This window comes from Mirounga leonina, unplaced genomic scaffold (assembly GCF_011800145.1).
Source record: "Mirounga leonina isolate KUSES-001 unplaced genomic scaffold, KU_Mleo_1.0 Mir_178, whole genome shotgun sequence".
Classification (NCBI taxonomy): domain Eukaryota; kingdom Metazoa; phylum Chordata; class Mammalia; order Carnivora; family Phocidae; genus Mirounga; species Mirounga leonina.
The window spans coordinates 9,999,619-10,026,749 of NW_023270464.1; the positions used below are offsets into that span (position 1 = coordinate 9,999,619).

Below are 27,131 nucleotides of genomic sequence, written 5' to 3' on the forward strand. Positions count from 1 at the left end.
TCGGCTCAGGTCATGATCCCAGGATCCTGGGATCGAGCCCCGCATCGGGCTCCCCGCTCAGCGGGAAGCCTGCTTCTCCCTCTCCCTCTGCCTGCCACTCTGCCTACTTGTGCTGTCTCTCTCTCTCTCTCTGTCAAATAAATAAATAAAATCTTAAAAAAAAAAAAATTAACCAGACAATTAAGATGATTTTATTCAGGTTATTGCAACAGGTAGAATGTTCATTAATGGGACACGTCTCAAGAAGGAGGAAATGTGGGGGTTTGTGAAACAAGGGGAGTCAGTGTGGAAGCGTAGAGGTGAGGCCTAGCTGGGAATATGGTGAGCCGTTTCTTGGAACATTAATCATTCTTGCTTTCTGGGAGCACAGTGTTCAGGTAACAGATAACATTGAACACTATCAGATGGAACAAGATTCCCGATAATTAGTTATGTTTCCAAATCATGTGGGATGTTCACAGTTTCAAAAGAGGATTCAGAGAAACTTTACCAGAGAAAGTTTCATTCTTAACTTTAAGTTACAATCTATAGGTTTCTTAAAACTTATTTTTACACTATAGGACAAAAACAAGGCGGTTTTGTCCTGTGAGGGTGATCAGGAATTGAAATTCCTTAGAAGCTAAGCAAGGGGGAAGAGAGGGAGGGGAAAAATAAAGACCAGGGGCAGGTCAGTGGGCCATACTGTAGAAGTGAGACCCAATGTAAGTGACAGCCCTCCTAGGATTCCTCCAGTGAGGACCATGGTTAAAAGATGGACTGGGCATTTATAAATGGGCCGGAGTAGATGGGGAAAGTCCTTGGACTTTATTAAAGGATAAATTGGAAAGGGACAAAGTCATGACCCATACAAAATGAACTTGTATCAGCAATTTTATTTAACTCATTAACTAATGAAAGAACTAGGCAGATGTCACAGCCATTTTAAAGGAAAAGTTAAAGAACCATGAATTTACATGGAGTAAAGGAATGTTGAACTGAGTTTACAAATAGAAGCAAACCTGGCTTTTCCCGCTGAGAGGAGGGTTGACCTTCCACCAGACAATTATCTGCATGTCTATAGACAAGAATTATTTGCATTGCCATCAGCAATCAACAAATTTACAAAGGTGTGAAATAGCTCAAAGGCAATGAAAGGCCTGAGCCCCAAAGGATCATATAATTCCCAGAGGCTCAGCATTTCAATGGAAGGATATTCAGTAATCTCTAGCTTCTGCCAGTCTTAAATTTCTCCCAGCCACGCTTGCTCTATAGTAACTACATTAATACTTGTATGACCTATAATATTTCCTCTAATACTCATCTATCAGTGATTGTCCATATTCCTTGCTTTATAAGCCACGTCTGACCGTAAGCGTCCTTTCCCTTCTCCTCACTCTTGCTGGTATCTATCACGTCAGAGTCCGTCCGGGACAGCGGGCGTATCTAAAGTTGTATCCAGCTACGAGGACAGCGTGCTCACGTTTGGATTATTTTCGCTTAACATTTTGTCTTTTTCTTGGCGTTTTTCATTTTTTATTTAATGTTGAAAGTGCTGGCAAAGGATCTTCCTATTATTTAATTTTAAGTTGTGAATTAATCATCAATAAGCACAGTAGTTTGACCACACAGCCATCTAACTAGGTTTTCATCTGTAAGTTGAAGGTGAAGGTTAATTAATTGGAGGTGGCCCTGTGGGTGTCAGCCTGCATGGTTATGCCCCCGACCCCCGCCAAGGGAGGTATTCCTGGCATCTAGTGGGCAGAGGCCAGGAATGCTGCTGAACTTCCTACAATGCACAGGCCAGCTCCCCCACAACAAAATTACCCAGCCCCTAAAGTCAGTAGTGCCAAGATTGAGAGGCCCTCATGGCCCATCGAAAAATGTTAGAGGAAAGGTAAAGTTTCTGCTCTGATAAAATTAAAAATAAATTTATGGTCTTAAATCTGTATGGAAAACATCCATTTCATTTTTACAGTCTTAAGATAATGTTCTTATTACCAGTTTTCCATTTTAGAAATTAAGCAATCAGTATTACCTTTATTTAACTTGAGAGGCGAAATGATTAAGTGAAAATAGATGCCTTTCCCCTGTAATATGATGTATATGATGCTAATTTTAAAATTACTGTTCCTATTTTAGGTTTTACCGAAGAAATATCTTACAGATTTGTTGCATTTCTGAGATTAATATTTACAGTTTGGAGTTGTCAGCTTTCTCATGAGATATATTTTGGCAGTCCCAATGGAAGCTTTCTTTGACGTTTTAGAACAATTATACAAGAAGGTACTTTTGGGAGCCACACTTGAAAATGAGAACCATGATTACATCTTTTATCTCAACCCAGCATCTTTGGATCAAGATTGCTCTACAGCCGCCTCTTCAGAATGCCCAAACCCCCATGGAGTCCAGGACAAGCATCAGCCATCCTCTGCCAATTTGGCTACCATTTCTGCAGTGCCTGTGTGTTTGAAGAAACACTCGCCGATACGCAGCGCCCGGGAAGTAATGCTCCTTCAGTTAACAGTAATCAAAGTGATGATAACCAGAATATTGTCTGTTGAAACTGACTTCCGTGCGAAGGAGAAATACAGAGATACAATTAAAGTTCTTTTAAAATCATCTGACATCGATTCTAAATTAGTAAGCCATTTGTTTTCTGTGGGTTTTTTGTTGTTGTTTTGGGGGTTTTTCTTTAGATCTAGGTTTTTAAAACAAAAGTTTTAAAAACATTCAGTAATAGTGGGTAAATTTATTTGCTTTCCCGTAGACCTGTATGTTCCAAAACTCGGATAAATTGTTATCTCACATGGCTGCAAAGTGCCTTGCACTACTTCTGTATTTCCAATTGAGAGAAAAGGTAAGATAAGTAATCAAGTTATGCTGTTTTCTTTCATAGTTTCTTTAAAATTGTTCTTTGGCATTCAATTTTACCCTTCAAATGTTTGTATCAATAAAATGTTCGCTCTTTTAATAACGTATAAATCCATAAAAGTGTAAGAATGGAGTAGTAATATATTAGTGACTTGTATCAAAGATTAGAGTCTTAAATATGTCATAAGTCATTATAAATCAGATTCTTCACCTGAAGGATGGGTTTCAAGTCAGTCTATAACTTCTTCAGTTTCTCAAAGGAGCAGGTAGGCCTGCTTCCCTTTCTCCAAAAAAAGATTTAGGAGCCTCTGCTGGAGACCAAGACCATTTTTACAGGTTCATTATAAATAAATTCTAAGAATGGTCCTAAGCGTGATGAAAAAAATACAAACAAATTGAGCATCGGATTTTTCTCTTATCTCTGCATTAGTTAATAAATGTAAGCATCTACCGATTTATTTAAGCTATAATTACTTATTCCTTTCTCAAAGTAACATTTTTTTCTAAATACAAAAAGATGGCATTAGTAGTGGAAAATTTGGGAAATGAGAGAAAGTATAAAGAACAAAATAAAAATCACACATCTTTCCACCACCTAGAAATAATGACTGCTAATATTTTCATGTTCCCTGTTGAGCCTTTATTTCTATGGCACATTGAACTTTTTTACTTACAGAATATTAGGATATTTGTGTCTTTCTTGTTTTACCAAATACTAGACTTTTTTTTTTTTTTTAAGATTTTATTTATTTATTTGAGAGAGAGAGAATGAGAGACAGAGAGCATGAGAAGGAGGAAGGTCAGAGGGAGAAGCATACTCCCTGCTGAGCAGAGAGCCCGATGCGGGACTCGATCCCAGGACTCCAGGATCATGACCCAAGCCGAAGGCAGTCGCTTAACCAACTGAGCCACCCAGGCGCCCTAGACTTTTTTTTTGCAAGGGAGTAAACAATGTTATATAGAGTTGTACTGTATATAATAGGTAATTTGCAATTGTAAAGAAAATTTTCTATTATAACTTGCTACTTTTTGTTTTCTCACTTGTAGATAACATTTAGTAATTCCTGGATTGCTTTTTGCCAAAAAAATCTTTCTGAATACCCTGAAAATGAGAAAGCAGTATACTGCCTCTGGACCCTTACTGTTATAATAAAAGAAATCTTTAAAGATACATGTTCACAAAAAACAGGTACAAATTATGGTTCCCCATAAATGTCATTCTTTTGCTCCCAAGGAACATTATGTTTCTTTTTTTAAGATTTTATTTATTTATTTGACAGAGAGAGACACAGTGAGAGAGGGAGCACAAGCAGGGGCGGGTGGGAGAGGGAGAAGCAGGCTTTCCGGTGATCAGGGAGCCCGATGCGGGGCTCGATCCCAGGACCCTGGGATCATGATCTGAGCCGAAGGCAGACGCTTAACGACTGAGCCACCCAGGCGCCCCGGAACATTATGTTTATAATGAAGATTAAAACTTACTTTACAGCATCTGATCTGTCCTGAAGTATGAAAAACTAAATAATCTCACTCCAAGTTTTTTGACTGAAGACTATAATTATTAGGCAAAAATTAAAGCTATTATATGTCCCTTTTGATATTTGTAAAATGGATAATTAACTGTGGTTATTAGCTATTATTCTTCTGCTTGTTTCAAGTTTTTATTTAAATTCTAATTAAAATATAGTGTAATATTGATTTCAGGAGTAGAATTTAGTGATTGATCACTTACAAATAACACCCGTCCTCATCACAAGTGTCCTCCTTAATCTCCATCACCCATTTAACCTATCCTCCCTGCCCACCTCCCCTCCAGCAACCATCGGTTTGTTCTCTGTAGTTAAGAGTCTGTTTTCTGGGGGCACCTGGGTGGCTGAGTCAGTTAAGTGTCTGCCTTCGGCTTGGGTAATGATCCCAGGGTCCTGGGATCAGGTCCCACGTCTGGCTCTCTGCTCAGCTGGGAGCCTGCCTCTTCCTCTCCCTCTGCCTGTCGCTCTGCCTACTTGTGCTCTCTCTATCTCTCTCTCTCTCTCTGCCAAATAAATAAATAAGATCTTTAAAAAAAAAAAAGAGTCCATTTTCTGGTTCCCTCTTTTTTTTTTCCCTCCATGTTCATCTGTTTTGTTTCTTAAATTCCACATATGAGTAAAATCATATGGTATTTGTCTTTCTCTGACTGACTTATTTCACTTAGCATAACATACTTGAGCTCCATCCATGTCATTGCAAATGGCAAGATTTCATTCTTTTTCATGGCTGAGTAATACTCTATTGTGTGTGTGTGTGTGTGTATTATATATTAGCTGTTATTTTGTGTATCTTCATTTGTTCACATTAAACAGTCCACATCCATTTTTTCATCTTGTAAAGTGATAATATTTATAAAAATTGAATTGTAAATTGTGTTTTAAGAAGCCTTCACTTTTGGGCGCCTGGGTGGCTCAGTCATTAAGCGTCTGCCTTCGGCTCAGGTCATGATCCCAGGGTCCTGGGATCGAGCCCCGCATCGGGCTCCCTGCTCCGCGGGAGGCCTGCTTCTCCCTCTCCCACTCCCCCGGCTTGTGTTTCCTCTCTCGTTGTGTCTCTCTCTGTCAAATAAATAAAAATCTTAAAAAAAAAAAAAAAAGAAGCCTTCACTTTTCCTCTTGTTTATAATTACTGTTTTTATCATTGCAGAAATTTTAAAGCAGTTCTTGACTCCTTTTGACACTATTTTTGAAGTTTTTTACAATTCGTTATTTTCTCAGCATTTTGAAAGCTGCCAAGATACCTCTAAAATAATAAACAGCTTGATATGTTTCCTGGAATTACTTGAACTTCTTATAGCTTCCAGAATCCATCTGAAGCTACATTTCACTTGCCAGAGGATTTTATTTTTGAAACCTTCTTGTGTGCTAGATGTTATTACCTGGCCTGTTCAGGCTTTTGTCAAAAGGAAGTTCATCATATTCATCAAAAAGTGCCTACTCTGGAAAGTGGGCGAAGACCTTTGTCGGGGATCTAGCCCTGTCCTAATGCCACCAGATCGGCATTTAGATGTAGATATGTTGGCTTTAGCTGATGCTGTTTTGCGAGCTGTGGATTTGGGCTTATTGAGGACGTTGTCTGTCCATGGAAAACCTCCCTGCTTTGGTGGAGATGAAATTCAACCTACATGTGAGCGTGTCCCTGGTCCAGATCATGTTATTCTCAGAGCAGCAAGCCTACTTATCATTAAATCCGTAGAAATCAAGTTTCAAAGTTGTGCTTCAGCAGATGAAATGAAAGGTAATTCTCTGAACTCCTTTTGTGTGCAAAGTAATGAGTAATTGTTTACTGATATAAAGTAATTAATAATTTTCAAATCTCAGGACTAACTCCACTAATTAAATCTACATGTTATAATTTATTACATTTTCTTTTAAAAAAGAAAAATTAGAATTACACAAGAAACATGTCAACATTTCGTGGGCTAAACTGAATTTGTACATTTTGTGGGCTAAACTGAATTTGTATGGCATAATTAATGATTAAGGTTAAAAATAAAGAGGTGCTATTGAGCACCTCAAAGCAAGTGATATAAGTCAGTTCAAATATTTGTAGTATTTCATTCATATTTTCCTTCAGAAAATTGGGTAACGTAGATTATCAATAACTAGAAAGTGAATTAAAACTAACGTGAGAAGTTACATTGATTAAGAAATTGTTGCATATAATGTCCAGGATCTTAACTAAGTCCAAAGACAACTGTTTAAAGTAGGATATTCAATTTAGGTTTTGGGGAAGACATGTCCTCCATTTCATCTGCTAAAAAGGAATAGTAGACTTCCCTAAACAAGCGGCATATAGTTTTAGTGAAAGGTTTGAACTGTAAGCAGCTACTTTCTTGAATTGCTTTGAATGTCATTTACCTTGTAATTACCACACACTAGATATCATTCTGTGCGGTTATAATTTAAAACACTAGGTGGCATGTGTTCTATAATTCAGAGTTTTATTTATTTAAAGATTTTATTTATTTGAGAGAGAGAGAATGAGAGAGACAGAGAGCACATGAGAGGGGGGAGGGTCAGAGGGAGAAGCAGGCTCCCTGCCGAGCAGGGAGCCCGATGCTGGACTCGATCCTGGGACTCCAGGATCATGACCTGAGCCGAAGGCAGTCACTTAACCAACTGAGCCACCCAGGTGCCCCAATTCAGAGTTTTAAATTACAGTTAAAACTCCCCAAAACCTTTTTTGGTTTTTATGCTTAATAGTTGTGCTTTCTTTTAATACTTAAACAAAAAAAAACTTTCCTGTTATTTTAAAGGCAAAATGATTTTGCTTGGCCACACTGTTGCCTCTAGTAACAAATAGCTGTGGCATCCAGTGAAGTGATGTCTTTTGTCTACTACTTATTCATTTATTTATATACTTTTAGCAAGAATTCATGTAACTCTAGTTTCTCCAAAATAGTTATCTGGTACTTGCAGTGAATAGATGATATTCACTCACTCAAGAGTATACATTTTAATTGTATCCTCTGACATTCAGTTTTCCTAATTTGCAAAGTAGAGATAATCCCTAACTCATAGGCTTTTTGAAAGTGTGAATTATGATAATCCATGTTGGAGTATTTGAGATGCCTATATATAAAATTATAATACGATGTTAATGTATTCATAAGCAGTTGCCCGCTCTTTGAAATTTGCATTTGTTGAAGTTGATTTACAGAGTTTCATGTGTGAGTTACTGACCTTCTTAAAGCCTCACCTTCAGCCCTCCCTTCAGTCACACAATCTATGTGAGTGGATCTCCAAGGTCTTCATAGAACAAGACGATGACATGCTGGAGGCTGCCAAAGCGTCACTGGGCATCTACCTAAAGTTGACCAGGCTAGTATATTTTAAAGTAATTTTACTAACTACGTGCCAGAAAAGCAGAAAACATTTTTAATAATGTGCTGGACATACTGTTTACTTTCCATCATTAAGGGGAAAAAAAAATCCATAACAATCTTGTGGTTTCCTTGTAAGTTCCAATTCCTTGCTTTAACCCTGTCCTACATGAAAATGAGATTACATTTGAGTTCTCATTATGAAAACTTGGCTGGGTAGGCAGATCTGGGGGAGTAGAACTAGACCGGGGGGGCGGGGGTGCTAGAAAGCACAGGTTCTGGTTTAGCTTCATCCGGTTTACCTACGTGAGCAGGAGTAAGCTTGTACCATTGTCCGAACCTTCATTTAATCGATGTTCTAAAATGCTTTTCACCCCCAAGACTTAACTTTTCCACCATGAGCTTCAGTGTGGTGATTTTTGCCTTTTTAAGTAACCAAAGCAGCAGCTCAGTATTTTCATTTTATTATACGGTTGCATGGGGGCTGATAGCCACTTGAGGCAGGTCTCTGAGGTTGATCATGAAGCTGTGTTACTGATGACATGGCGTGCTGAGCCTGTTCCTGCTTTATTAAAGCGGCTGTACATGGGGTCATATCATCCTGTGGCAAATATCTGTAAATGGTTATGAAGCTTGTAACTAATGACCTTTTACACTGTTTCTGCTCGGCTTTATTAAAACCCTCAAGTATTTGCTTGATTTCCATTTCTGTCTTGGCATCAGAGGAAGGGCTTTCTTACTAATGCCCGACAGCTCAGTGCGGTGCTGCCAGGTCGTACTTGTGTTATGGCCCTGTGCAGTGGCTGCTTTCGGACTCTTAAGTGTTTGCAGCCAATTTTCAAAAGGTTCTAATCAAGAACACAGAATGCCTGCATGTGATTTGAATTAGGCTCCCAAACGGTGAGATACAAAGTCAGTCTGAAAACGCGCATGCCTGTTAGCTGATTAGAATAGATCTTAGTTGTACTCAGAGCTGACTCCTTACTGCTCAGGGAAGAGGAAGCGTCTGAATTAAATCTCTAACATTCTTCACTTCAGTGTGTCCAGAGAGGCATGTGCTCATGCCATTTGTATTTTTTTTTTTTAATGTAACTTTTTTAGTTAAGATTGGTTGTAAAGGATAGAAACCAACACAGACTAAGCAAAAACAAACAAACAAACAAACAAAAAGGCATTTATTAGCTCACAGTTAGAAATTCATTCCAAGGGGCTTGTGGGCATCAGAGATCACTGAATATACACTGTATGTACAGGGATTCGATCATATTGTTGATCATTGCTCTTTTCCCGTATCTTGCAACTCTGAATTCATTCTCAGGCGGGGCTTCCAGCAGTGCCTGGCTTGCGGCAGCCTTACAGTGTCATCTTTAATATCTCCAGCAAGAGTCCCGGGGTGGGGGGATCTGATTGGCCCGCTGGGGTCACAGATTCATGTTGGAAGCAGTCATCGTCGCCAGGAGCATGAGGCACTCTGACTGGTCAGTCTAGGTCACGTGCCCACCCCTAGAGGAGAACGTGGAAGGAAAGGAAGGAGGTCACTCTCCAGCCCCATCTTATCCCATGTAATCAGTTACCTGTAGGAATGAGGGAACTCTGATGTCAAAAGACAGGAGGATAGAGGACTTTTGTTCGGCAGACAATAACTAGAACTACTGACATCTGCGGATTTTATGTATTGAGTTAGATTTATATGGAGTTTGTAGAGGAAGAGATTGTTTTGAATTTTTTTCTCTTAAAATAATGCATATAAAATAATCTGCTAGGTGAATTTGTGGTATGTGAATTATATCTGTTAAAACTATTATTTTTGAAAAAAACTGTTATTTTTGTAAAAAGTCATTAATCTGGGGCCTCTGTGACCTTGATTTTCAGACAATGTAAAGCTACTGAAAGCTCGACTCAAGAAAAAGAAATGTGGAACCATCACACACATGAGTATGGCTATAATCCACACTGTATTTTCTTATTCTTACTGAAAAACATAGGATTTGATTCTTCAGTTCTTCTTGACTTTTTGATTTCATCGGAAACCTGTTTCCTTGAATATTTTGTTAGATATTTAAAATTACTGCAAAAAGACTGGGCTCATTTTTTCACGATTTGCAAGTATTTTGACGTAACCGAATCTAAAGATAGCATAAGTATTTGTGGTTGTAGCTCCTCACTTGTCCAAGACGGAAGTAGCAACCAAACAGAACTTAGCCCTTCAGCTGCTCCTGGTAGTCCCAGAAGTGCTCATGCTTCGATCTCCTGGGCTTCTAATGTTTCTTCTGGATCTCTGAGCCATCTTGTGATATCCAAGGAGACCCGTGCCACGCTCCAGGCTGATAATCTGCCTCCCCTACGAGCTTCTCAAAGTCTGGTAGATTATGACAGCTCTGATGATTCTGAAGCAGAAGGCACAGACCAGCACTCAGCAAACAGTAAACAAACATCTTTACACCAAGAAGCAATGAAGAAATCTCAGGACCCAGTTGGAACAGGTACGGATAAAAAACAACTTCGCCTAGAGCCTCAATCAAGGCCTCTGGTTCCAAAACAGTCTCATAGTCCCTTCTCTGTTGATTGTGATAGAGTCCCAAATAACGTCTCCAAAGTGGGAATATCTTACACAACACTGAAGTGCTTTGAAGAGCTACAAGGTGCCATTTACCGTTTGCAGAAGAAAAATCTTTTCCCGTATAATGCCACGGCACTTTTGAAGTTGTTAAAACATATTGAGGCAATATATAACGAGAGTATGAACGCTTTGTAAAACAGTAGCATTTTATTTCCAGGAACTGTTTTTCCCTGCTATAAATTGTGCCTTAATGAGATAATCGTAAAAATAAATAAATAAATACCCTCAAAAGCATTTTCTAAATCAAGTCTGTCCTTTTGCCCTTTTCAGAGTAGCCTAGTGACTGACAGAGATACCTCAAATGACAAGTCACCTGATAACGGTTTTATGTCACTTGAAATTTACAGTGGTTCAGACCTAACACAAATTTGAGATGGATATTCTATTAGTTTGCTAGGGCTGCTGTTAACAAATTACCACAAACTCAGTGGCTTAAAACAATGGAAATATATTCTCTTGTAGTTCTGGAGACTAAAAGTCCGTAATCAAAGTGTCAGCTGGGCCATGCTTTCTCTCAAGGCGCTAGGAAAGAATCCTTCCCCGCCTCTTCCTGTCTTCTGGTGATTGCTGGCACTCCTTGGTGTTCTATAACTTGGAGCTGTGTCAGTCCAGTCTCTTCCTCTGTTGTCACGTGAGGTTTTCCCTGTGTGTCTGTATCCAGTTTCCCTCCTGTAGATACCAGCCCTGGATTAGCATCCACTCATCCAGTGTGACCTCATCCTAGCTTGATTACATCGGCAAAGACCCTACCTCCAAATAAAGTCACATTCACGGGTTCTGGGTAGATGTGAATTTTGGGAGGGACACTATTTAACCCAGTATACTTATTATTTCCCTCAGTTATTTACTTGTAATGGGATGTGTAAAAAACTTAAAATCTTGGCAGGTTTTTTTTAAGAGAGGAGATGAGTTCTCTGTATTTTTAGGTGTATGGTCTATTCTGTGAACATGAGTCTATTCTTTAAAGCAAATTTTTAATCAGTAGATAGTTTTCCTATTTAAAATTGTTGTGAGGGGTGCCTGGGTGGCTCAGTGAGTTAAGTCTGACTCTTGATCTCAGCTCAGGTCTTGATCTCAGGGTCATGAGTTCAGGCCCCACATTGGGCTCCATACTGGGCGTGGAGCCTACTTAAAAAAATAATAAAAATAAGTAAAAATAAATTGTGATATGAATAATTATATTCTGCATTCTTTTTGAGAGGAGGCAGTAAGACTGTGGTAATCAGAACAGGTCAGTACTCATTCAGGTGGAAATGGAAAGATCAGCGGAACTAAATAGAGAATTCCTACTTAAGATAGCAATGAGATGCTAATGGTAGTGGAAATGCAGAGGTCAAAAAGTTTGGTAACAGAGTTGGTATACACTGGGGTAGTTTCTACATAATTTAAGAAACACATTAAAGAAAGTGTATTCAGGAGTATTCAAGGCACATTGTTTGCAAAAGCAAAAGATAAATATCTGGTTAAATAAGATAATATATATACTCAGTAGAATACTATATACTTGTGGAAAGAATGAGCTGTATCCATGTTTACATCTGCAGTAAAAAACAAAAGTGAATATATGGGCCTCCCATTTGTTTAAGAAAAGAAGGGAGCAAGTGTAATACACTTATACATTTATATATGCTTTCCTGTGTTTATAAAATATTTATATAAGAATATATGAGAGTCCTAACAGTGGTTACCTTGAGAAACAGATCTAAAGTAAAAGATTTGACTTCTCATTAAATACCTTCTTTTACTTTTTTATTTATTTGTTTTTAACTGGGTACAGAGATTTTTTTTTTAAGTGAAAATAAGTTTTTTTCAGAAAAGCAAAAAAACAAACGTGATTCTTTATGCTTCTAAGGGTATACACACGTTGAATGCCTTAAAAGCCATGCATGTACAGATGTGGTTTTGAGCTGTGTTTCTCTATAAGGTTAATAAGGAACCATCAGCCACTTGTTATATCTAAAATGAGGGGAAGGGCCATCTTCTGCGTACGCTGAGTGCTGGTATTTCAGTCTCTGACCCTTGGGTATAAGTCAATTTGTCACACACTCTCAGGAAGCCCTAGTAGTGGTGAAGGTGACTGATGTTGGCTATCCTCAGCCGTTCAGAATATCCAAGAGCTCTTTTGAGTTAGTCTGTAAAGGAACACCAAACTAATGATACTTGCACAATGAGTTCCCAGCCTGTAGCTCCACCTCTTCTTGAAGTGAACACACACGTGTGTCCGAGTGAGCACAAAGTATCATGAGTCTAATTTATTGTTTTAACTAAAAATAGATAAAGAACACATATAAGTATACAGCTTGATGGATATTCATAAACAACATACCTGTGGAACCAGTAATCTCATCAAGAAACTCCTGGCACCCCAGAAATTCTGCCTGGATCCCCTTCTGGTCACTATCCACTTGGAAAGGCAACTATCCCGAATTGGGAAAACATAGACTAAATTTTGCCCGGTTTTGTCTTTATATAAATGGAATCATAGGGTATGTGTTCTTTTATGTCTGACTTCTTGAACATTTTGGGGGAATGGGTTTGAATTTATTTTTTAAATAATTGCCAGATAGCTGCCTTGCAGCTGTTATTAATAACAAAATACTTGTAACACCCCCAAATTGTCTTTGGGACTCCCAGCCTGGGAGGATGGTGAAATTAACAAACTGGTTGAAACAAAATACAGACTCAAAACAGGTTATGCAGGGCCCTTGTGCAATTGGCCCCAACCTGCTTCTCCAGCCTCACCTATCGTTCTCCCCCCACCCACCGTCTTAACAGCACAACCTTTTGTCTTACAGATTCATTCCTCAAGCCCCATCTTTTTTTTTTTTTTTAAAGATTTTATTTATTTATTCATGAGAGACAGAGAGAGAGAGAGGCAGAGGGAGAAGCAGGCTCCCAAGGAGCAGAGAGCCCGATGCGGGACTCGATCCCAGGACCCTGGGATCATGACCTGAGCCGAAGGCAGACGCTTAACCATCTGAGCCACCCAGGCGCCCCTCCTCAAGCCCCATCTTAAATGCTGGCTCTGTGAAGCCTTCCCCCACTGTTCTGAATCATTGGGTCTTACCTGCTTTCTATTCTCTTCACTGTGTTCTTTCCTGTATTGTAGCATTTGTCACCTATTTTAATCATTAGTCAGTCTTCATGTGCCAAGCTCTTTTTGCATAGTCCCTAGTGGAGAGCATCATGTCTGTCCCATTATAAGCATCCCACAAATGTTGACTCAATGGGAATAGAGCCCTCTCCAAGGACTTGATAATCTCCTGGAGGAGACAGGCGTGCAGAGGCTTACCTTTAACGTTCCCATGGTACTTCCTATGTGCCAGCCGCTGTGGTAAGTGCTCTAATAATCCTCACCATAATGTTGGAGGGCAGGTACTATTATAATCCCTGTTTTGCAGATGAGATTAAATAACTAGGCCAAGATTACCCAGCTGATCAAGTGGCAGAGCCAAGAGAATTGATCCAGGCAGTCCGGTTCCAACATCCTCTCATCCTCTTCTTCATGATAAGTTGTGCCAGAAAGGGATATTGTGGGGGGGGAGGGGTCAGATCATCCAGGACCTTTGATAAGGAGTTTGGACTGTTTTATAGGCAATAAGGTTTTTGAGTAAATGACGGGTTTTCTGTTTGGAAAAAAGTGACTTTGGTAGCAATATAGTGGCTAGGTGGACAAGTAGCAAGATTGGAAAGAGTCCTGCAGAAACTCCACTGGAGTTAAGGGCAGTGGAAATGGAACAGGGGCAGCAAGTCCTGGCTGAGTACCTGCATCCAGCTTTCCCTGCAGAGACCCACTGCGACAAGAGTAAAGGAGCCAAAATCAGGAGCAATGAGACACAAGGACTGACTTAGCAGACCTAAGAAAACCAAATCCTTAGCTGCAATGGAGAAAAATGAGAAGCATCCTGGTTACCAGGTGGATCCCCCTGAAGACTTTGGAGTGTCAAGTACTACACTGTAAACCAAGGAATGGTTGATTGAAAGCCTATTCGAGAATTATTTCTAGATCCTCTGCCTGATTTCATGTGTTAAACCATTGTGCACTCCCTGAATCAGGTACATGAGAAGCTTACTTCCCAGAGAACGTAAAACAGGGTCTCAGGACTGGGGAACACCAGGCACATCTGAGGATAGGCATAGCACACTGAAAATGGGATTAATTAGACAACTGAATGTTGAGAACCACTGCTGTCCCCAGCCTTCTCCCCCAAGAGACCAGATGTCACTTTTCTGAGGAATCTGACCAATCCAAAGAAAAGATCTGAGGATACACTGGAGGGTTCCCCAGAGAAATTTCTCCACCAACTAACCCTACTCTGAAGCCCATGGTCACAAACTGCACCCATGTGCATAGACTTCCTGATGGGCATTTAAATGCCCAACTCTTAAGTATGAGTGAACAGCCAAGGATCATCAAGCATTTGGGGAAACTCTCTAAACATGGAAGAGAAGCCAAAACAAACTAGGCAGATAAAGCGGGGAGGAAGTTAGTCTGTGATTATCCTCAGAGATAAGTGGTTGTAAAAGATAATACATTAAAAATAAACTTTGTATAAATGAATAATATGATAGCAGAAATGGAAAATAACAGAAATGTAGTCTAAGTTGAGGAAATCTAGAAAGTACAGCAACACGACAAAGAAACTGGAAGACAGGAGAGCAAAATTATAAGAAAATTCGAGGACCCGTCCACAAGTTTCAATAACTGAATAATGGAAGTTCCAGAAAGAGCAAAAAAAAGACGTGGAAAGTAAACAGTACTAAAAAAATTCAAGAAAATTTTCCAGAACTAAAAGACTTTGCGTCTTAAAACAATGTATGCATATATAACTGAAAACAAACAAACAAAAATCTAAATTTTTAAAAGGGGAGAGAGGATCAACCTGAGACAGGAGCCATTTTTTTACTCGTGTGGCTGAAGCTCCTGATGTTCACAGAAATAAGGAAGTAGAAAGTCTTGTGAGGAAGGAAATGAGTTCAGTTTTCCCCTGAGTGACTTCAGGCTTTCATCAGCACATGTTGATGTCCAGCAGACAGACAGAAGTCCTGTGTTGAAAGAAGGATGGTGCTCAAGCAAACACAGGAGGCAGATGCAGAGAGGTCTGATGAGAATCACGGGGCAAGGCGTGATCACCCTGAGACTAGAGAGAGGAGGGAGAAAAGGCCTAGATAGAAGAAGGAGGAAAGGGAAAGGACAAGGACAGAAGAGCAAGAAATACTCTGAGGAAACTCTGAGGGTTTAGGCAGGGCTTTGAGAAGGAAAATCCATATGGAGTTGAGTATCTCTGAGAAGAAGCACTGGGTGCTTTGACCCTTAGGTCGCTGTTGGTGAAGTCTGAGAGAGCAATTCTGCACAGGAGAGGAGAGAGGAGAAAACACAAGGACAGTGGTTGTCAACATATGTGTGTTCTCTGTACCATCTGAATAGTGGGATTTTTTGGTGGCATCTTTGAAGTGATAGAAAGGCTGAAAAGCACACCATCCCAAGTCAACAACAATGTGAACACCATCCCTAAAGGTACTGTTCTTCTAGTCGCCAAGCACCTCCTCACGCTCTGGTCTGACCGGCTGTTACTCCTTCCACCTCTTATCAGGCTGCATTCAGCAGACTTGGACGGCCCAGGTGTTGGGAAACTTGACCTAAATACAACTTTAATTGGTCTTGTCATTTATGACAGTGTACAAAGTTGTCTTGCTCTATTAAAATGCCTATTTGAAAACAGTGTTGATAAAATGCCTTTCCTGACTATATTGTCATAGCCCAGAGTAGCAAACCAATTCTAAGTTTTCCTGATTATTCTAAGGATGATGGAACTGAACAACACAAATCAAAGCCTGTAGAGCTAACACCATGGATCTGCTCCTAATTACAAAACTCACTAGGTTATTTTTTAAGATCTGGGAAAAACAGTGATCCCTTCCTCAATTTCCCATTGACACTGGGCTACACCAAGTAGTTTGACGCAACTGTTACTCTGCACTGAATGAAATACATGTTTGTGTATAGCCAGTTATTGCTTGCATTTTTCCTTTTTGGAAACTTTGTTTTCAAAGCAAATACAGTTCTTTGATATTTAGAAGAACTGAGAAATGGCATGTGATCAGGGTACGATTTCTTTCCCAGTGAGAAAGGTTCAGGTATCTTTAGTCTGGTTTGAGACAAGAGTCTACCTAGTCACTGAAAGCCATGGAGTTTCAAACACGCATTTACAACAAAGATATCTTCTAGGACTGGTGCTTGGGATTGTCTGTGGCATCCTGGCAGCCCTTGTGTTTTTTAAGTGCTTTAGGACTCCTGTCAGGCACATTTCTCCCTTTAGTCCCATAAAATGAACATACTGGCAGCACATTTAGAATTGCTTATGGCTTTTGGTTTTTTTAAGTATTTAATAAATTGTAATAAGGACTGGCAGGTTTCCCAGAAGCCAAACTATTTTTATTTGCTAAGAAGAGAAAAGGATATTTTCTATCGCTCAATTGCTGGGTGTTTTTGTTGTTCATTTCTGAAAACAAAACAAAAGAGTAGTATAGCTTTCTCATGTATAATAGAATTGGAATTTGACTGTCAGTTTTCTTGTAAATTGTCTTCCAAAATTCTGACTTTGCTCTTTTTTTGTGCAATAAAGATATTTCCCTTACTCACTAGATTGTTGGCAAGTAAATCATTTTTGACATCATGTGGCATCTTTAGCATGAACATGGCATTTGCTCTTTTAATTGTGTGTCACTTTTGATATGTATAAGGAATGATCTGATGATTACATGGAAGGGAAGGGAAGTGGTAACTGGAAAATAAAATTAATTGCCAACAGCTTTTCTACCATATGGGCGAGTTTTATTACAAACTAATAGTAGAAACAAAGTCACACTTGAGAGTAATCACAAATAGCCCAACTCTCTCCAAGGTCCATATGGGCAAAAAAAGAATGTCAGCACACCTTCAGATGGAGATTTGGGAATAGGATCTTTAACAGTACTCTGCACTTCCTAGATTCGCATGGAGAAAGAAGCCATCACGATTCCATCAGCAGCATTTCTTTTAATAGCACTGCAAAAAGTAAATTAATAGCACTGTTTGTTTTGTTCTTGAATAGTCTTTGGGGGATGGCAAAGGCCCATCTCCAGGGAAGATGTGTCATTGCAACTGTTATAGGTCAGTGGTGACAAATCCACTGTGGGAGGCTGGACTCAAACACAGTGGCATGCCAGCTGGGATAGTGGTATGTAGGACAGATGATGCTCGAACTCTCATGCAGTCTATTATTGTCTTTCCTGACTCTGCTACTTGAGCCGTGAACCAAGCCGGTGAGAAAAATCACTGTAGTATCTAACGTACATCGGGACCTTTCAAGACCAGGGTCTGAGGTTCCCACCTCTGTTACGTGACTTCTAAAGTAAACCCTTTGGAATGATTTCTTTGGTCTGATCATGAACAGTTGACCATTGACCAATACAGGTTTAAACTGTACAGGTCTATTTATATTTGGATTTTTTTTTTTTTATAAATACAGTATAGTACTGTGAATGTATTTTCTCAGCCATACAATTTTCTTAATAACCTTTTCCTTTCTCTAGCCTACTTTATTGTAAGAATACAGAGAATACATAGAACATACAAAATATGTGTTAGCTGTTTATGGTATCAGTAAGGCTCTGGCCAACAGTAGGCTCCTGGTAGTTAAGTTTTGGGGGGAGCCAAAAGTTATACATGGATTTTCCTATGGCATAGGAGTTAACACCTCGAACCCCCACGTTTTTCAAGAGTCAAGTATATAAGCAGCAGATGAGAAATAAATAGATTTTATAATATAAATATAATTGAAAAGTTTTTCCTTTTTAATAATCAAAGTTATTCCTTTTTATGGAAGTATAGCATACATAGTTTTAACTTTTCTGATGATTTTTCTTGTCATAAATTACGTATTTGTCATTTTAGTTTATTCTTTCTTGACATTTCCTTTTGTTTTCTCTTGGGTTGCATATGGGTTGTTAGTAATCTGTATTTATGTCTTGTAGTTATTTAGAAAACACACCTACTGTTTAAAACTATACAAATCATTATCTTTCTAGATAATTCCTTTTCTTTCCATGTCTTTCTAGAAAATTCCTTTTTTAGTCATCAAAGCCAAGCCTGAAGCTGTAAGTATAGACTCCATTCTGTGCAACATTTCATTCACTTTCACCTACCCACCCCCTCCAGCTCTCCGGCCATTGCTAATGTCATCTGAATTCATAAGCCACATCGCTATTCCCAATAAATTAACATTACGTATCTTCTCCAAATTTTACTTTTGCTTTTTCCATTCTATTATCATTATTATATTTATCACTATTATTATATTGATCACTTAGTCTTAACTCTTCTTTCCTCTTGATTCACAGTGTGTCCAATGAGCTAATCTTAATTTTGATTCCTCTCCGGTAAAGTTTCCAGGAAAGACAACTGGGGTATACCTCTCAGCAACCTTCCTAGGAAGACGGGTATATTTTCTGAGACCTTGTATATCAGAATGTCTCTTCTGGTTGCCATTCCTTTTGTTGACCTAAATGGCGATTTGTCTGAGACCAGTTTTTGTGTTGCAACTTTTCTTAAACTGTTGCCATTTTGCTCTATTTTGTTCTTTTTTATTTTTTTAGTTTCAAAGAGTTTCTTTTTAATTTTTTATTTCAATTCAATTTACTTAATATACTGTATTATTAGTTTCATGGGTAGAAATTAGTGATCCATTGTTTTCTATTCTTGGTTGTTCTGGAGGAGAAAGATGAGACCCTCCTCAACTGATTATTTTTAAGTTAACTCTGATTTTTCAAATGCTGCATCCCAAATAATTTCTTGTCCTTGAAATGCAAAAATGTCCTGAGATTCTATCTAGATCTGGTTCTCTTTTGAGTACTCTTACCTAGAACATGAGTCTTCTATACCATCCCAGATGTTCTTTAAGTCATCATTTGTAAATGGAGTTTCTGCTTTTATCCCCATGCTTATCTTCCTCTCTTAGCACCTTGATGTTTGTTCTTCTGTGTACTCTGGGAGAATGTCTGAACTCTTCACTTCTTTATACCTGATTTGATTTTCTCCAATGTCAGTTCAACTCATCATCACCTCCAAAGCAGGTATTAAATCTGTGATTATTTTTCCACTTCCTTGAAATCTTTCATCCATCTCTGCCCGTATCTCAAATCCTTGATTGTCATTTTATCTCATCCTGGGCTCTCCTTGATGCCTTTTCGCTTTTATTTCATGGACAACATATTAAGACTTAAGACTTAATAAAACTTAATAATCAAGTTGTTTAATTATTAGGAACATACATCACCTCAGACTTTTTGTGCACTTACCTAGCAAAAATAGCTATCATTTTCTCAGTACTTATTTTTACCAGATCTTACACTAAACATTTTGTAGACTTTATATCATATAATCCTTAGGACACCCTGCAAGGAGGAATTATTATCTTCATTTTACTCATGAGGAAATTAGCTTTTTAAAAGGCTATTAAAAACATTAAAAAGTCCCGAGGCCACATATCCCAAAGTCAGTAAATTGAAGAGTCAGAATTTGAACCCAGGGCTGTCTGTTTCCAAAGCCTGTTTTCCTAACTACTACACTACACTATCTCCCCTATAAATGATTTTCATAGATTTATATTTTAATCAAATATTCAAAGAAATAATGCTCTTCCTCTTTTCCTGGAGATTTTTCATTGCTCCTTTTTACCTGTATTCTATTTGTTGATCTATGGCTGTTCATTCAACCTTGTAATAGGAGATCACTGCCTACCTGGGCTTAAAGAATTATTCTAGAACTCCTTCCAGCTGCCTCTCCCTGGACCCGGAAGTTGTGAACAGTCTACAGACCAGTTACAATGTTATTTACCCTCTGGAGAGGTTGTGTAGTTGCAGTAACAAGGGCACCGCGTTTGGAACTAGAAAAAACCCAGGTTGGAATCCCAGCTGTGCTATGCACTAGCAGGGCAGCTCCGGCAAGTTACTCAGCCCGTGTTACAGGTCTGTGTTACAATGTCAGGTGCCCATTAAGAGAAGTGCAGGCCAGGGGCGCCTGGGTGGGTGGCTCAGTTGTTAAGCATCTGCCTTCCGCTCGGGTCGTGGTCCCAGGGTCCTGGGTTCGAGCCCCGCGTCGGGCTCCCTGCTCTGCGGGACCCTCTCCCACTCCCCCTGCTTGTGTTCCCTCTCTCGCTGTGTCTCTCTCTGTCAAATAAATAAATAAAATCTTAAAAAAAAGAGGGAGAGAAGCGCAGGCCAGGTACAGCACCTGCCACGAATGGGGCCCCCACACAGGATGCTGTTGTCATTCCCGTGCAGTATTCGGGTTGCCTGCTGGCGCTCCCCACCCCCATCCCGGCTCCCACTCCCGCCCTCCCCCCACCACGCCCCCAGGCGTGGAGGAGTCCTCCTCCCAGGATGCACCGCTGTGCGGACCCCAGGCTGGGCGCAGTCAAGTCTCGGCCTCTGAACAGAGAAAGGTGCGGGGAAGGCTGAGGCTCACAGGCCCTGCTGGTCCCGGTGTATGTGGGGCGGGCGGACCTCGCGGGTGCCAGAGCCGCACGCAGGCTGGGCCGGGCCCCTGTCCCCACGCAGGCCGAGGCCGTGCCCTGGCTCCGCCTAGGCCTTGTCCCAGGTCCATGTCCCTACGCAGACTGAGCCCGTGTCCCTGTCCCTGCACAGGCCGAGCCCGTGTCCTGCGTCCCTGTCCCCGTGTAGGCCGAGGCCCTGTCCCTGTCTCCACGAAAGCCGAGGCCGTTCCCCCGTCCCTGTCTCCGCCCAGGCCTTGTCCCAGGTCCATATCCCCGCGCAGGCTGAGGCCCTGGCCCTGTCCCTGTCCCTGTCCCTGTCCCCGCACAGACCGAAGCCGTATCCTTGGCTGAGCCGCCTGCCCTTCGCTGCAGCTCACAGGTCCTGGGCCTTGCCAAGTGAGGCGCATCCCAGGGCTAGAGTACCAAGCTGTTTCCCCTCTTTGCCTTTGCCTTCGTGGGTTTTTGTGAATCGCTGGGTTGGCTGCATCTTTTCTGGGTGTTAACCCCACCCAGGTGAACAGAGATCTAGCCCAGATTACTGCTGTTCTCTGTGGCAGGGGGCTCAGCAGGGAGCCCTAGAGACTGTTCAGAAATGGACTTGAGAGCCTAGACTTGATCCCACAGGCTGCTATGGCCTTTGTACCTCCGGCCACGAGGGCTCTCTGAGTAGGCGTTGTCTTTGTCAGGTAAAAGTTATCATCCCTACTTGAAAAAAAACACTGAAAATACACCTTTACTTACTCTAAAATTCAAGAAAATGTATCAAGAGCCCCAGCGTGTGCTTAGACTCAGTAGTTGGACCCTCTTCCATGTAGTCATAGTTTGGAGACTGAAATCACCCTCTGAAATTTGTTGCTCACCCCAATTTTTCTTTTAGTTCATCAGAAAATGTCTTTAAATTAACTGGAATGAGAAAGAAAAATCTGAGTAGCATGTTGAATTATAGAAAGGGTAAAGCAATACAGTTAGGTAGCTTTGAACCCTGTAAATTGTGCTCCATCATCCATTAATGGATCAGTAAACCAATTTAGTAGGTCCAGACCGGCATTTTTGAGAGTCAAGATTAGACTAGAATAGACAATAGAGTACATCACAAATAGTATGGATAAGTATTGTTTTGTGAAACTTTGGTTTCAGTTACATATATTTGTAGGTATATTTGTATTAGGTCATGATGTAAAAGGTATGTATTGTGGATTACATTTTAAAAAATGAGCTACTGGTTTAGACCAGGATAAATATGTCACATATACAGAAAGTACCCTTACAAGAATAATAACCTATCTTAATAACAATGATTGGAACTGTAGAAGAGTCAAATGGTATTTCTGTCCTAATTAGCTCCCTGTTTTATATTTACTTTACATGGTATTAGCATGGCATGTATCTGGGTATCTGATCATCAGTATGCATCATTGCTGATATTTAAGGAATGGAATGGCAGAATTGCTTCAATATATGGGATCAGCCCCTCTGGTGGTCACCAATTATGGGAGCCAGAAGCCATCGTTGTTACTATGAAATTATGCGTGATTTATACGTACTTCTATTACACGTGTGACCATATGAGGATCTTTGCTTTACAATGTTCCTGCTGAAACCCCGTAATGAAGTTTAATAGTCCAAGAGTTTTCTGGTCTGTTCTGATTGCTATGTTACTGTCTCTGAAAACTTAAGACCTTGCTAAAGAGCATATTTGAGGCCAAAGGGGTATTGATTGCTACTGACAATCATACCGTCTTCTTTTCAGCTTTGAAAAAAGATTTTTTTAAAAATTTAACTAACATCTGAAGCCCTTAGTGCTTATTAGAATAATTATTTTCATATTTTGTATTTGCATTTGTTTGTTGGATGGTTGATTGGTTGATTTTGATTTTAAGAATGTAAATAACAAAAAGTTTGGACCAGAGTTATTGCGGCTAATTTCCCTGCATACAATATATCCTCTAAAGTTTAGGCCAGAGATTTAATTATACATGGCTGGTATTCTATTTTGCAAATGGGCCTTGCAGACAGTTTAATATGATCAAGCAAACTATTTTTATTGTAACCATACTTACTGGTGTCAAAACTGCTCTGATAGGAGCTCCATAAACGTGTGAATGAATGAACATTATCAAGTATTCATGTAAACATTCGGTGACACATATTATTAGTTTTTAGTAAAACTTCATTTTTATACCTGGTTTCTTTAAAGAGAAACTAATGTTTGGCAGGTGTAGCTCTGTTATGAGACATCTGTTGTGTGAAGGAACAGAAATCATCCTATCTTATTGAACACTTTCAAACAGCACCCAATAGTGAAACAAGTTATGTGACATCTGAATTTCGAATTCAAAACCAGCCTAATGTAAAAGAGGTTAAAAAAAGGGGGGGGGGGGGGGTTGCTGATTTTTCCTGATGCGAGGTCTCAGGAGAAGGCAGTGAAGAACACTTTATAATCAACGTGGTGTGTGGTATTTTGCTCATAATCCCTTAGTGTCTTCGGACGTGTTAGACCCCAGCCCTCGCTGTGTAGCCCAGTGGACCTGTGGACGGTCTCCCACAGAGGGAGAACAAAAGGCTGCTGACATTCAGGGAACCTGCTTCCCTTTCCAGCCTTAGCCAAGGCTCGAGACTCTAAGTAGCTAGAAAGCAGGGACCATCGCTGCCTTGTTCACTGTGATTTCCCTATTTTCAGGCACATACGAGGTGCTCAATAAGTAATTGTTGAAGGAATGGAAATACCATGGAAGGAGGAAAAGCAGCAGCAGAAGGTACATACAGCTTAAAACAAAGGGGGAAGGAGTGTTACAAGAGCCTTAACTAAGACTTATCGAGGGTCTCCTCTGGTAGTGTTTCTGGGCTATCTGGGCTCATAGGGTGTTTACAGCCTAGTGGAGATAAGGCATATACCTGCCTGTGTATGTATGAATTCACACACACACACTGATCGAGTTGTCTTATGGAAGTATTTTGTGCTATACAGGTAAAGACTGGGGCTGCATGTAAAATGGGGTAATGGTGTGTGTTGGTTAAGTGTAAAGGCTTGAGGAAGAAAAAGGGTGATTCAAGTTGATTTGACAGGCAGAATTTCCCAGAGGAAATGGTTGGGTCTTGGATGAGGAGGGATCACAGGTGGGGCATGAGCAAAGGTCAGAGTGAACATAGCCACGGGCTCAGCCCAGAGGCTCACTGTATTGGGGTACAGTGAAGAGAAAAAGTGGGATAGGCTAGGTGGGGAATCACATTTTGGAGGGGAGTTTAGGAAATAGGCAGTCCTAGAAGGTTAGGTTAGCATAAAGAAGACATAAATTCCAGAGCAAGGACATAATTTGATAAAGGCTATGTTTTAAGATTACTTGGAAGCAACATGCAGGAGGACAGCTCTACCTCAGGGACCAGAAAGGAAAAGGGAAACAGCCCCCCCAGGATAGGGATCTCAATACCATCCTTAGTTGCCCTGGGATGTTCTCTGGTTACTGTGGGTGCTTTTGTGGTACAAAAGCAACTGATGAGGGACCAAAGAGTGACCGAACCTGTCCAAAGCCATGATCCCGCAGGTGGTCAACACTCTTACCCTCAAGCCTGGGCTGTATTTCCAGTGCCCCATGGAATAACCAGTCTTTTATGAAGCAGGCAGATGAGGGAGTGTCTTGTTCTTGGGAATGAGTCTTAGCTGGCTGACTTCATGAAACTTAGTTTGGCTTTTTAAAAAAAAATCATACCCAAGAATTCACAAGCTGAAGAGAGGTGCCCATTCTTGGGTGTCTCAGGCTAGCCAAGCAGATCTTCTCCTGATTCCTTGTTGGCAGGTGGTGTGTAGGGTATGGGATAGGAGGGAGAACAGAGTAAGAGGGCAAAGATAGATGGTGATCTCCTTGAGGTCAGGGACATCGTCTCCACCTTTGTATGTCATACATCTTGTACATTTATTGAATGAATGATGGCTGAATGGGTAAGGGGCATTTTGTTTCCCATTATCTTGTCACATATAACATGGTATTGACAGCCCAGGCATTTACCGAGACATCCATCTCCCTCTTAACTCCCATTGCTTCTTACCTACCAGTGTAAGTGCTGATGCAGCTCATTCAAGTCTATTCAAAGCACATGGAATATTTACCCTGATGCCCAAAACAATGCTAGATAAAGGGAGCACAGATGTTAAAGCTACCAAGTTCTACCTTCACAGACTGAGGTCACTCATGGGATTAGTTGTTCTGGGGATGAAAAATTCATCCGCCCACTTCTGTCTGCTTCCTGATGTCTCATTGTGCAGTCTTAGCTCCTCTTAAAATCCACGGCTATGCTTCCCTGCATGTAGGATATGAAATAGTAAATGTCTGAGAGTCCATCTCTTCTGTGGTCCCAATCTGTACCTATGCAGAGCATATCAATATACCCACACCACATACACATATGTAGATTTCCCTCTGTCCCCTGTACAGTAGGTCTGTATGAGTGTGTGTCTATATCGGTTGGGGCAATCATGCTATATTTTTATTCTTGAGATCCTCAGCTCCTCCAAAAGATATGATGTGCCTGGCACATAGTATGAACCCAATAAATACTTGATGAATGAATTAATGAATAATATGTTCAGAGAGTGGTCAGGGTGCTACTTAGAGACTTTTACTCAAGATTTAATTGGAGAAACTAAGTCTATCTGCATGAAATAAGGTCTCTTACAAAGCAACATAGGAATAAAGTTCATAGATGAAATAAATTAGTAATAGTAATTATAATTATCATCATAGCTAATGTTCACAGAGGGCTTCCTAATTGCCAGGTACTCTCCTAAGTGCTTTTATGTATATTAACTCATTTAACATTTCTACAACTCTGAGGTATTGCTGTTATTTTCCTCATTTTGCATGTGAGAAGCCTGAAGGACCGAGACATTAGGTGACTTGCCTGGAGTCACACAGCTAATAAGCACAAGATCACGTAGTTAGCACAAAGTGGGACAAGGCTTTAGCAACAAAAACTTTCTGGGCGAGGCAAGTAGAGATGTGGCCTGCCCTATCACCTTCAGCCACACCCGTGGCCAGGGGCCATATGCACAGACCTTCTGGCCATTCCTCAGGGAGGGCTGCAGACAAAGAGGCTGTCGAGAGCCAGCTTACATGACAATGTGTGATCTGGCTGGTAAAGAGCTCCATAGCCTTCCCAGAGGATGTGCCAGATGGATTCTTAAAATGCTTTCCTTCAAGTACTTGGTATGTGACAGACCTAAGTCTTGGAGGGAAAACTCTCCCCCTCTCCCAACAACTCAGAGTAGAACTGGCCATCTTCGTGACACCCAGTACCCACTTGGAAGTTTTGAGAAAGCCCAATGAATTACCTTTGAAAAAAGTAACTATCTGTTGTGGTAGATAGGAAGAGACACAATCCTAAAGTTTGTGACTCCTGAGGATTCAGCAGTGAACAAGGCAGACAAAACCCCCAGCCCCCAGGGTGCTAAATTCTAATTCGGGAGAGAGGTCATAAACAAGTTAATAAGTAAGAAGTCGCATGTGTCAGAGGGTGATGAGCAGCACTCAAGTACCCATGTATGAGAACCATTAGTTCTGGTGATCTGCTCTTCCCTTTTCTTACTTTTTTTCAAATTATCTGCCAGGGAACCTTGTAACACTGGGCCAGGGAGAGTGTGGAACCTGGTGGGTGGGGGAAAGGGAAACTCCATTCAGGTCCCATCGAGCATGCCTGTGTTACTGCACTTGACTTTACTGTGTTTCGTAGACAATGCATTTTTTTTTTACAAATTGAGTTTGTGGCAACCTTGCGCTGGGTTGTCAAGCAAGTCTATCGGTACCATTTTTCCAACAACATTTGCTCACTTTGTGTCTCTGTCACATTTTGGCAATTCTCGCAATATTTCAGACTTTTTTTTTAAGATTTTATTTATTTGTCAGACAGAGAGAGGGTGAGAGCGAGAGCACAAGCAGGGGGAGCTGCAGACAGAGGGAGAAGCAGGCTCCCCACTGAGCAGTGAGCCCCGATGTGGGACTCGATCCCAGGACCCTTGGTTCATGACCTGAGTGGAAGGCAGATGCTTAACCGACTGAGCCACCCAGGCGCCCCTTTCAGACTTTTTCATTCTAATTATATCTGTTACGGTAATCTGTGATCAATGATCTTTGATGTTACTATTGTAATCATAAGACAGTGAACTTGACCAATAAATGTGCATGTTTTGAGTGCTCCCCCAACGGGCTCTCCCTCTCCTTGGGTTTACCTGTTCCCTGGGACACAGTGATATTGAAATTAGGCCAATCAATAACCTACAATG

General features: G+C 40.6%; 1 protein-coding gene across 8 annotated transcripts in view; it reads left to right on the top strand.

Moving 5' to 3' along the window:
* LINS1 (lines homolog 1) overlaps positions 1 to 27,131 on the top strand; it is a 42,574-nt gene that overhangs the window by 9,484 nt on the left and 5,959 nt on the right. For 5 of the 8 annotated variants that reach the window (XM_035024013.1, XM_035024015.1, XM_035024014.1 and 2 more), the window contains 6 exons: positions 2,119 to 2,619; positions 2,747 to 2,836; positions 3,898 to 4,039; positions 5,524 to 6,114; positions 7,529 to 7,700; positions 9,575 to 10,556. In XM_035024013.1, coding sequence (XP_034879904.1) covers positions 2,197 to 2,619; positions 2,747 to 2,836; positions 3,898 to 4,039; positions 5,524 to 6,114; positions 7,529 to 7,700; positions 9,575 to 10,457 — 2,301 coding nt within the window. In that variant the 5' untranslated portion in view covers positions 2,119 to 2,196 and the 3' untranslated portion in view covers positions 10,458 to 10,556. Of the gene's footprint in view, positions 1 to 2,118; positions 2,620 to 2,746; positions 2,837 to 3,897; positions 4,040 to 5,523; positions 6,115 to 7,528; positions 7,701 to 9,574; positions 10,557 to 23,537; positions 23,666 to 27,131 lie in introns of those variants that run through there. The other 3 variants (XM_035024020.1, XM_035024019.1, XM_035024018.1) reach the window with 3 other exon arrangements.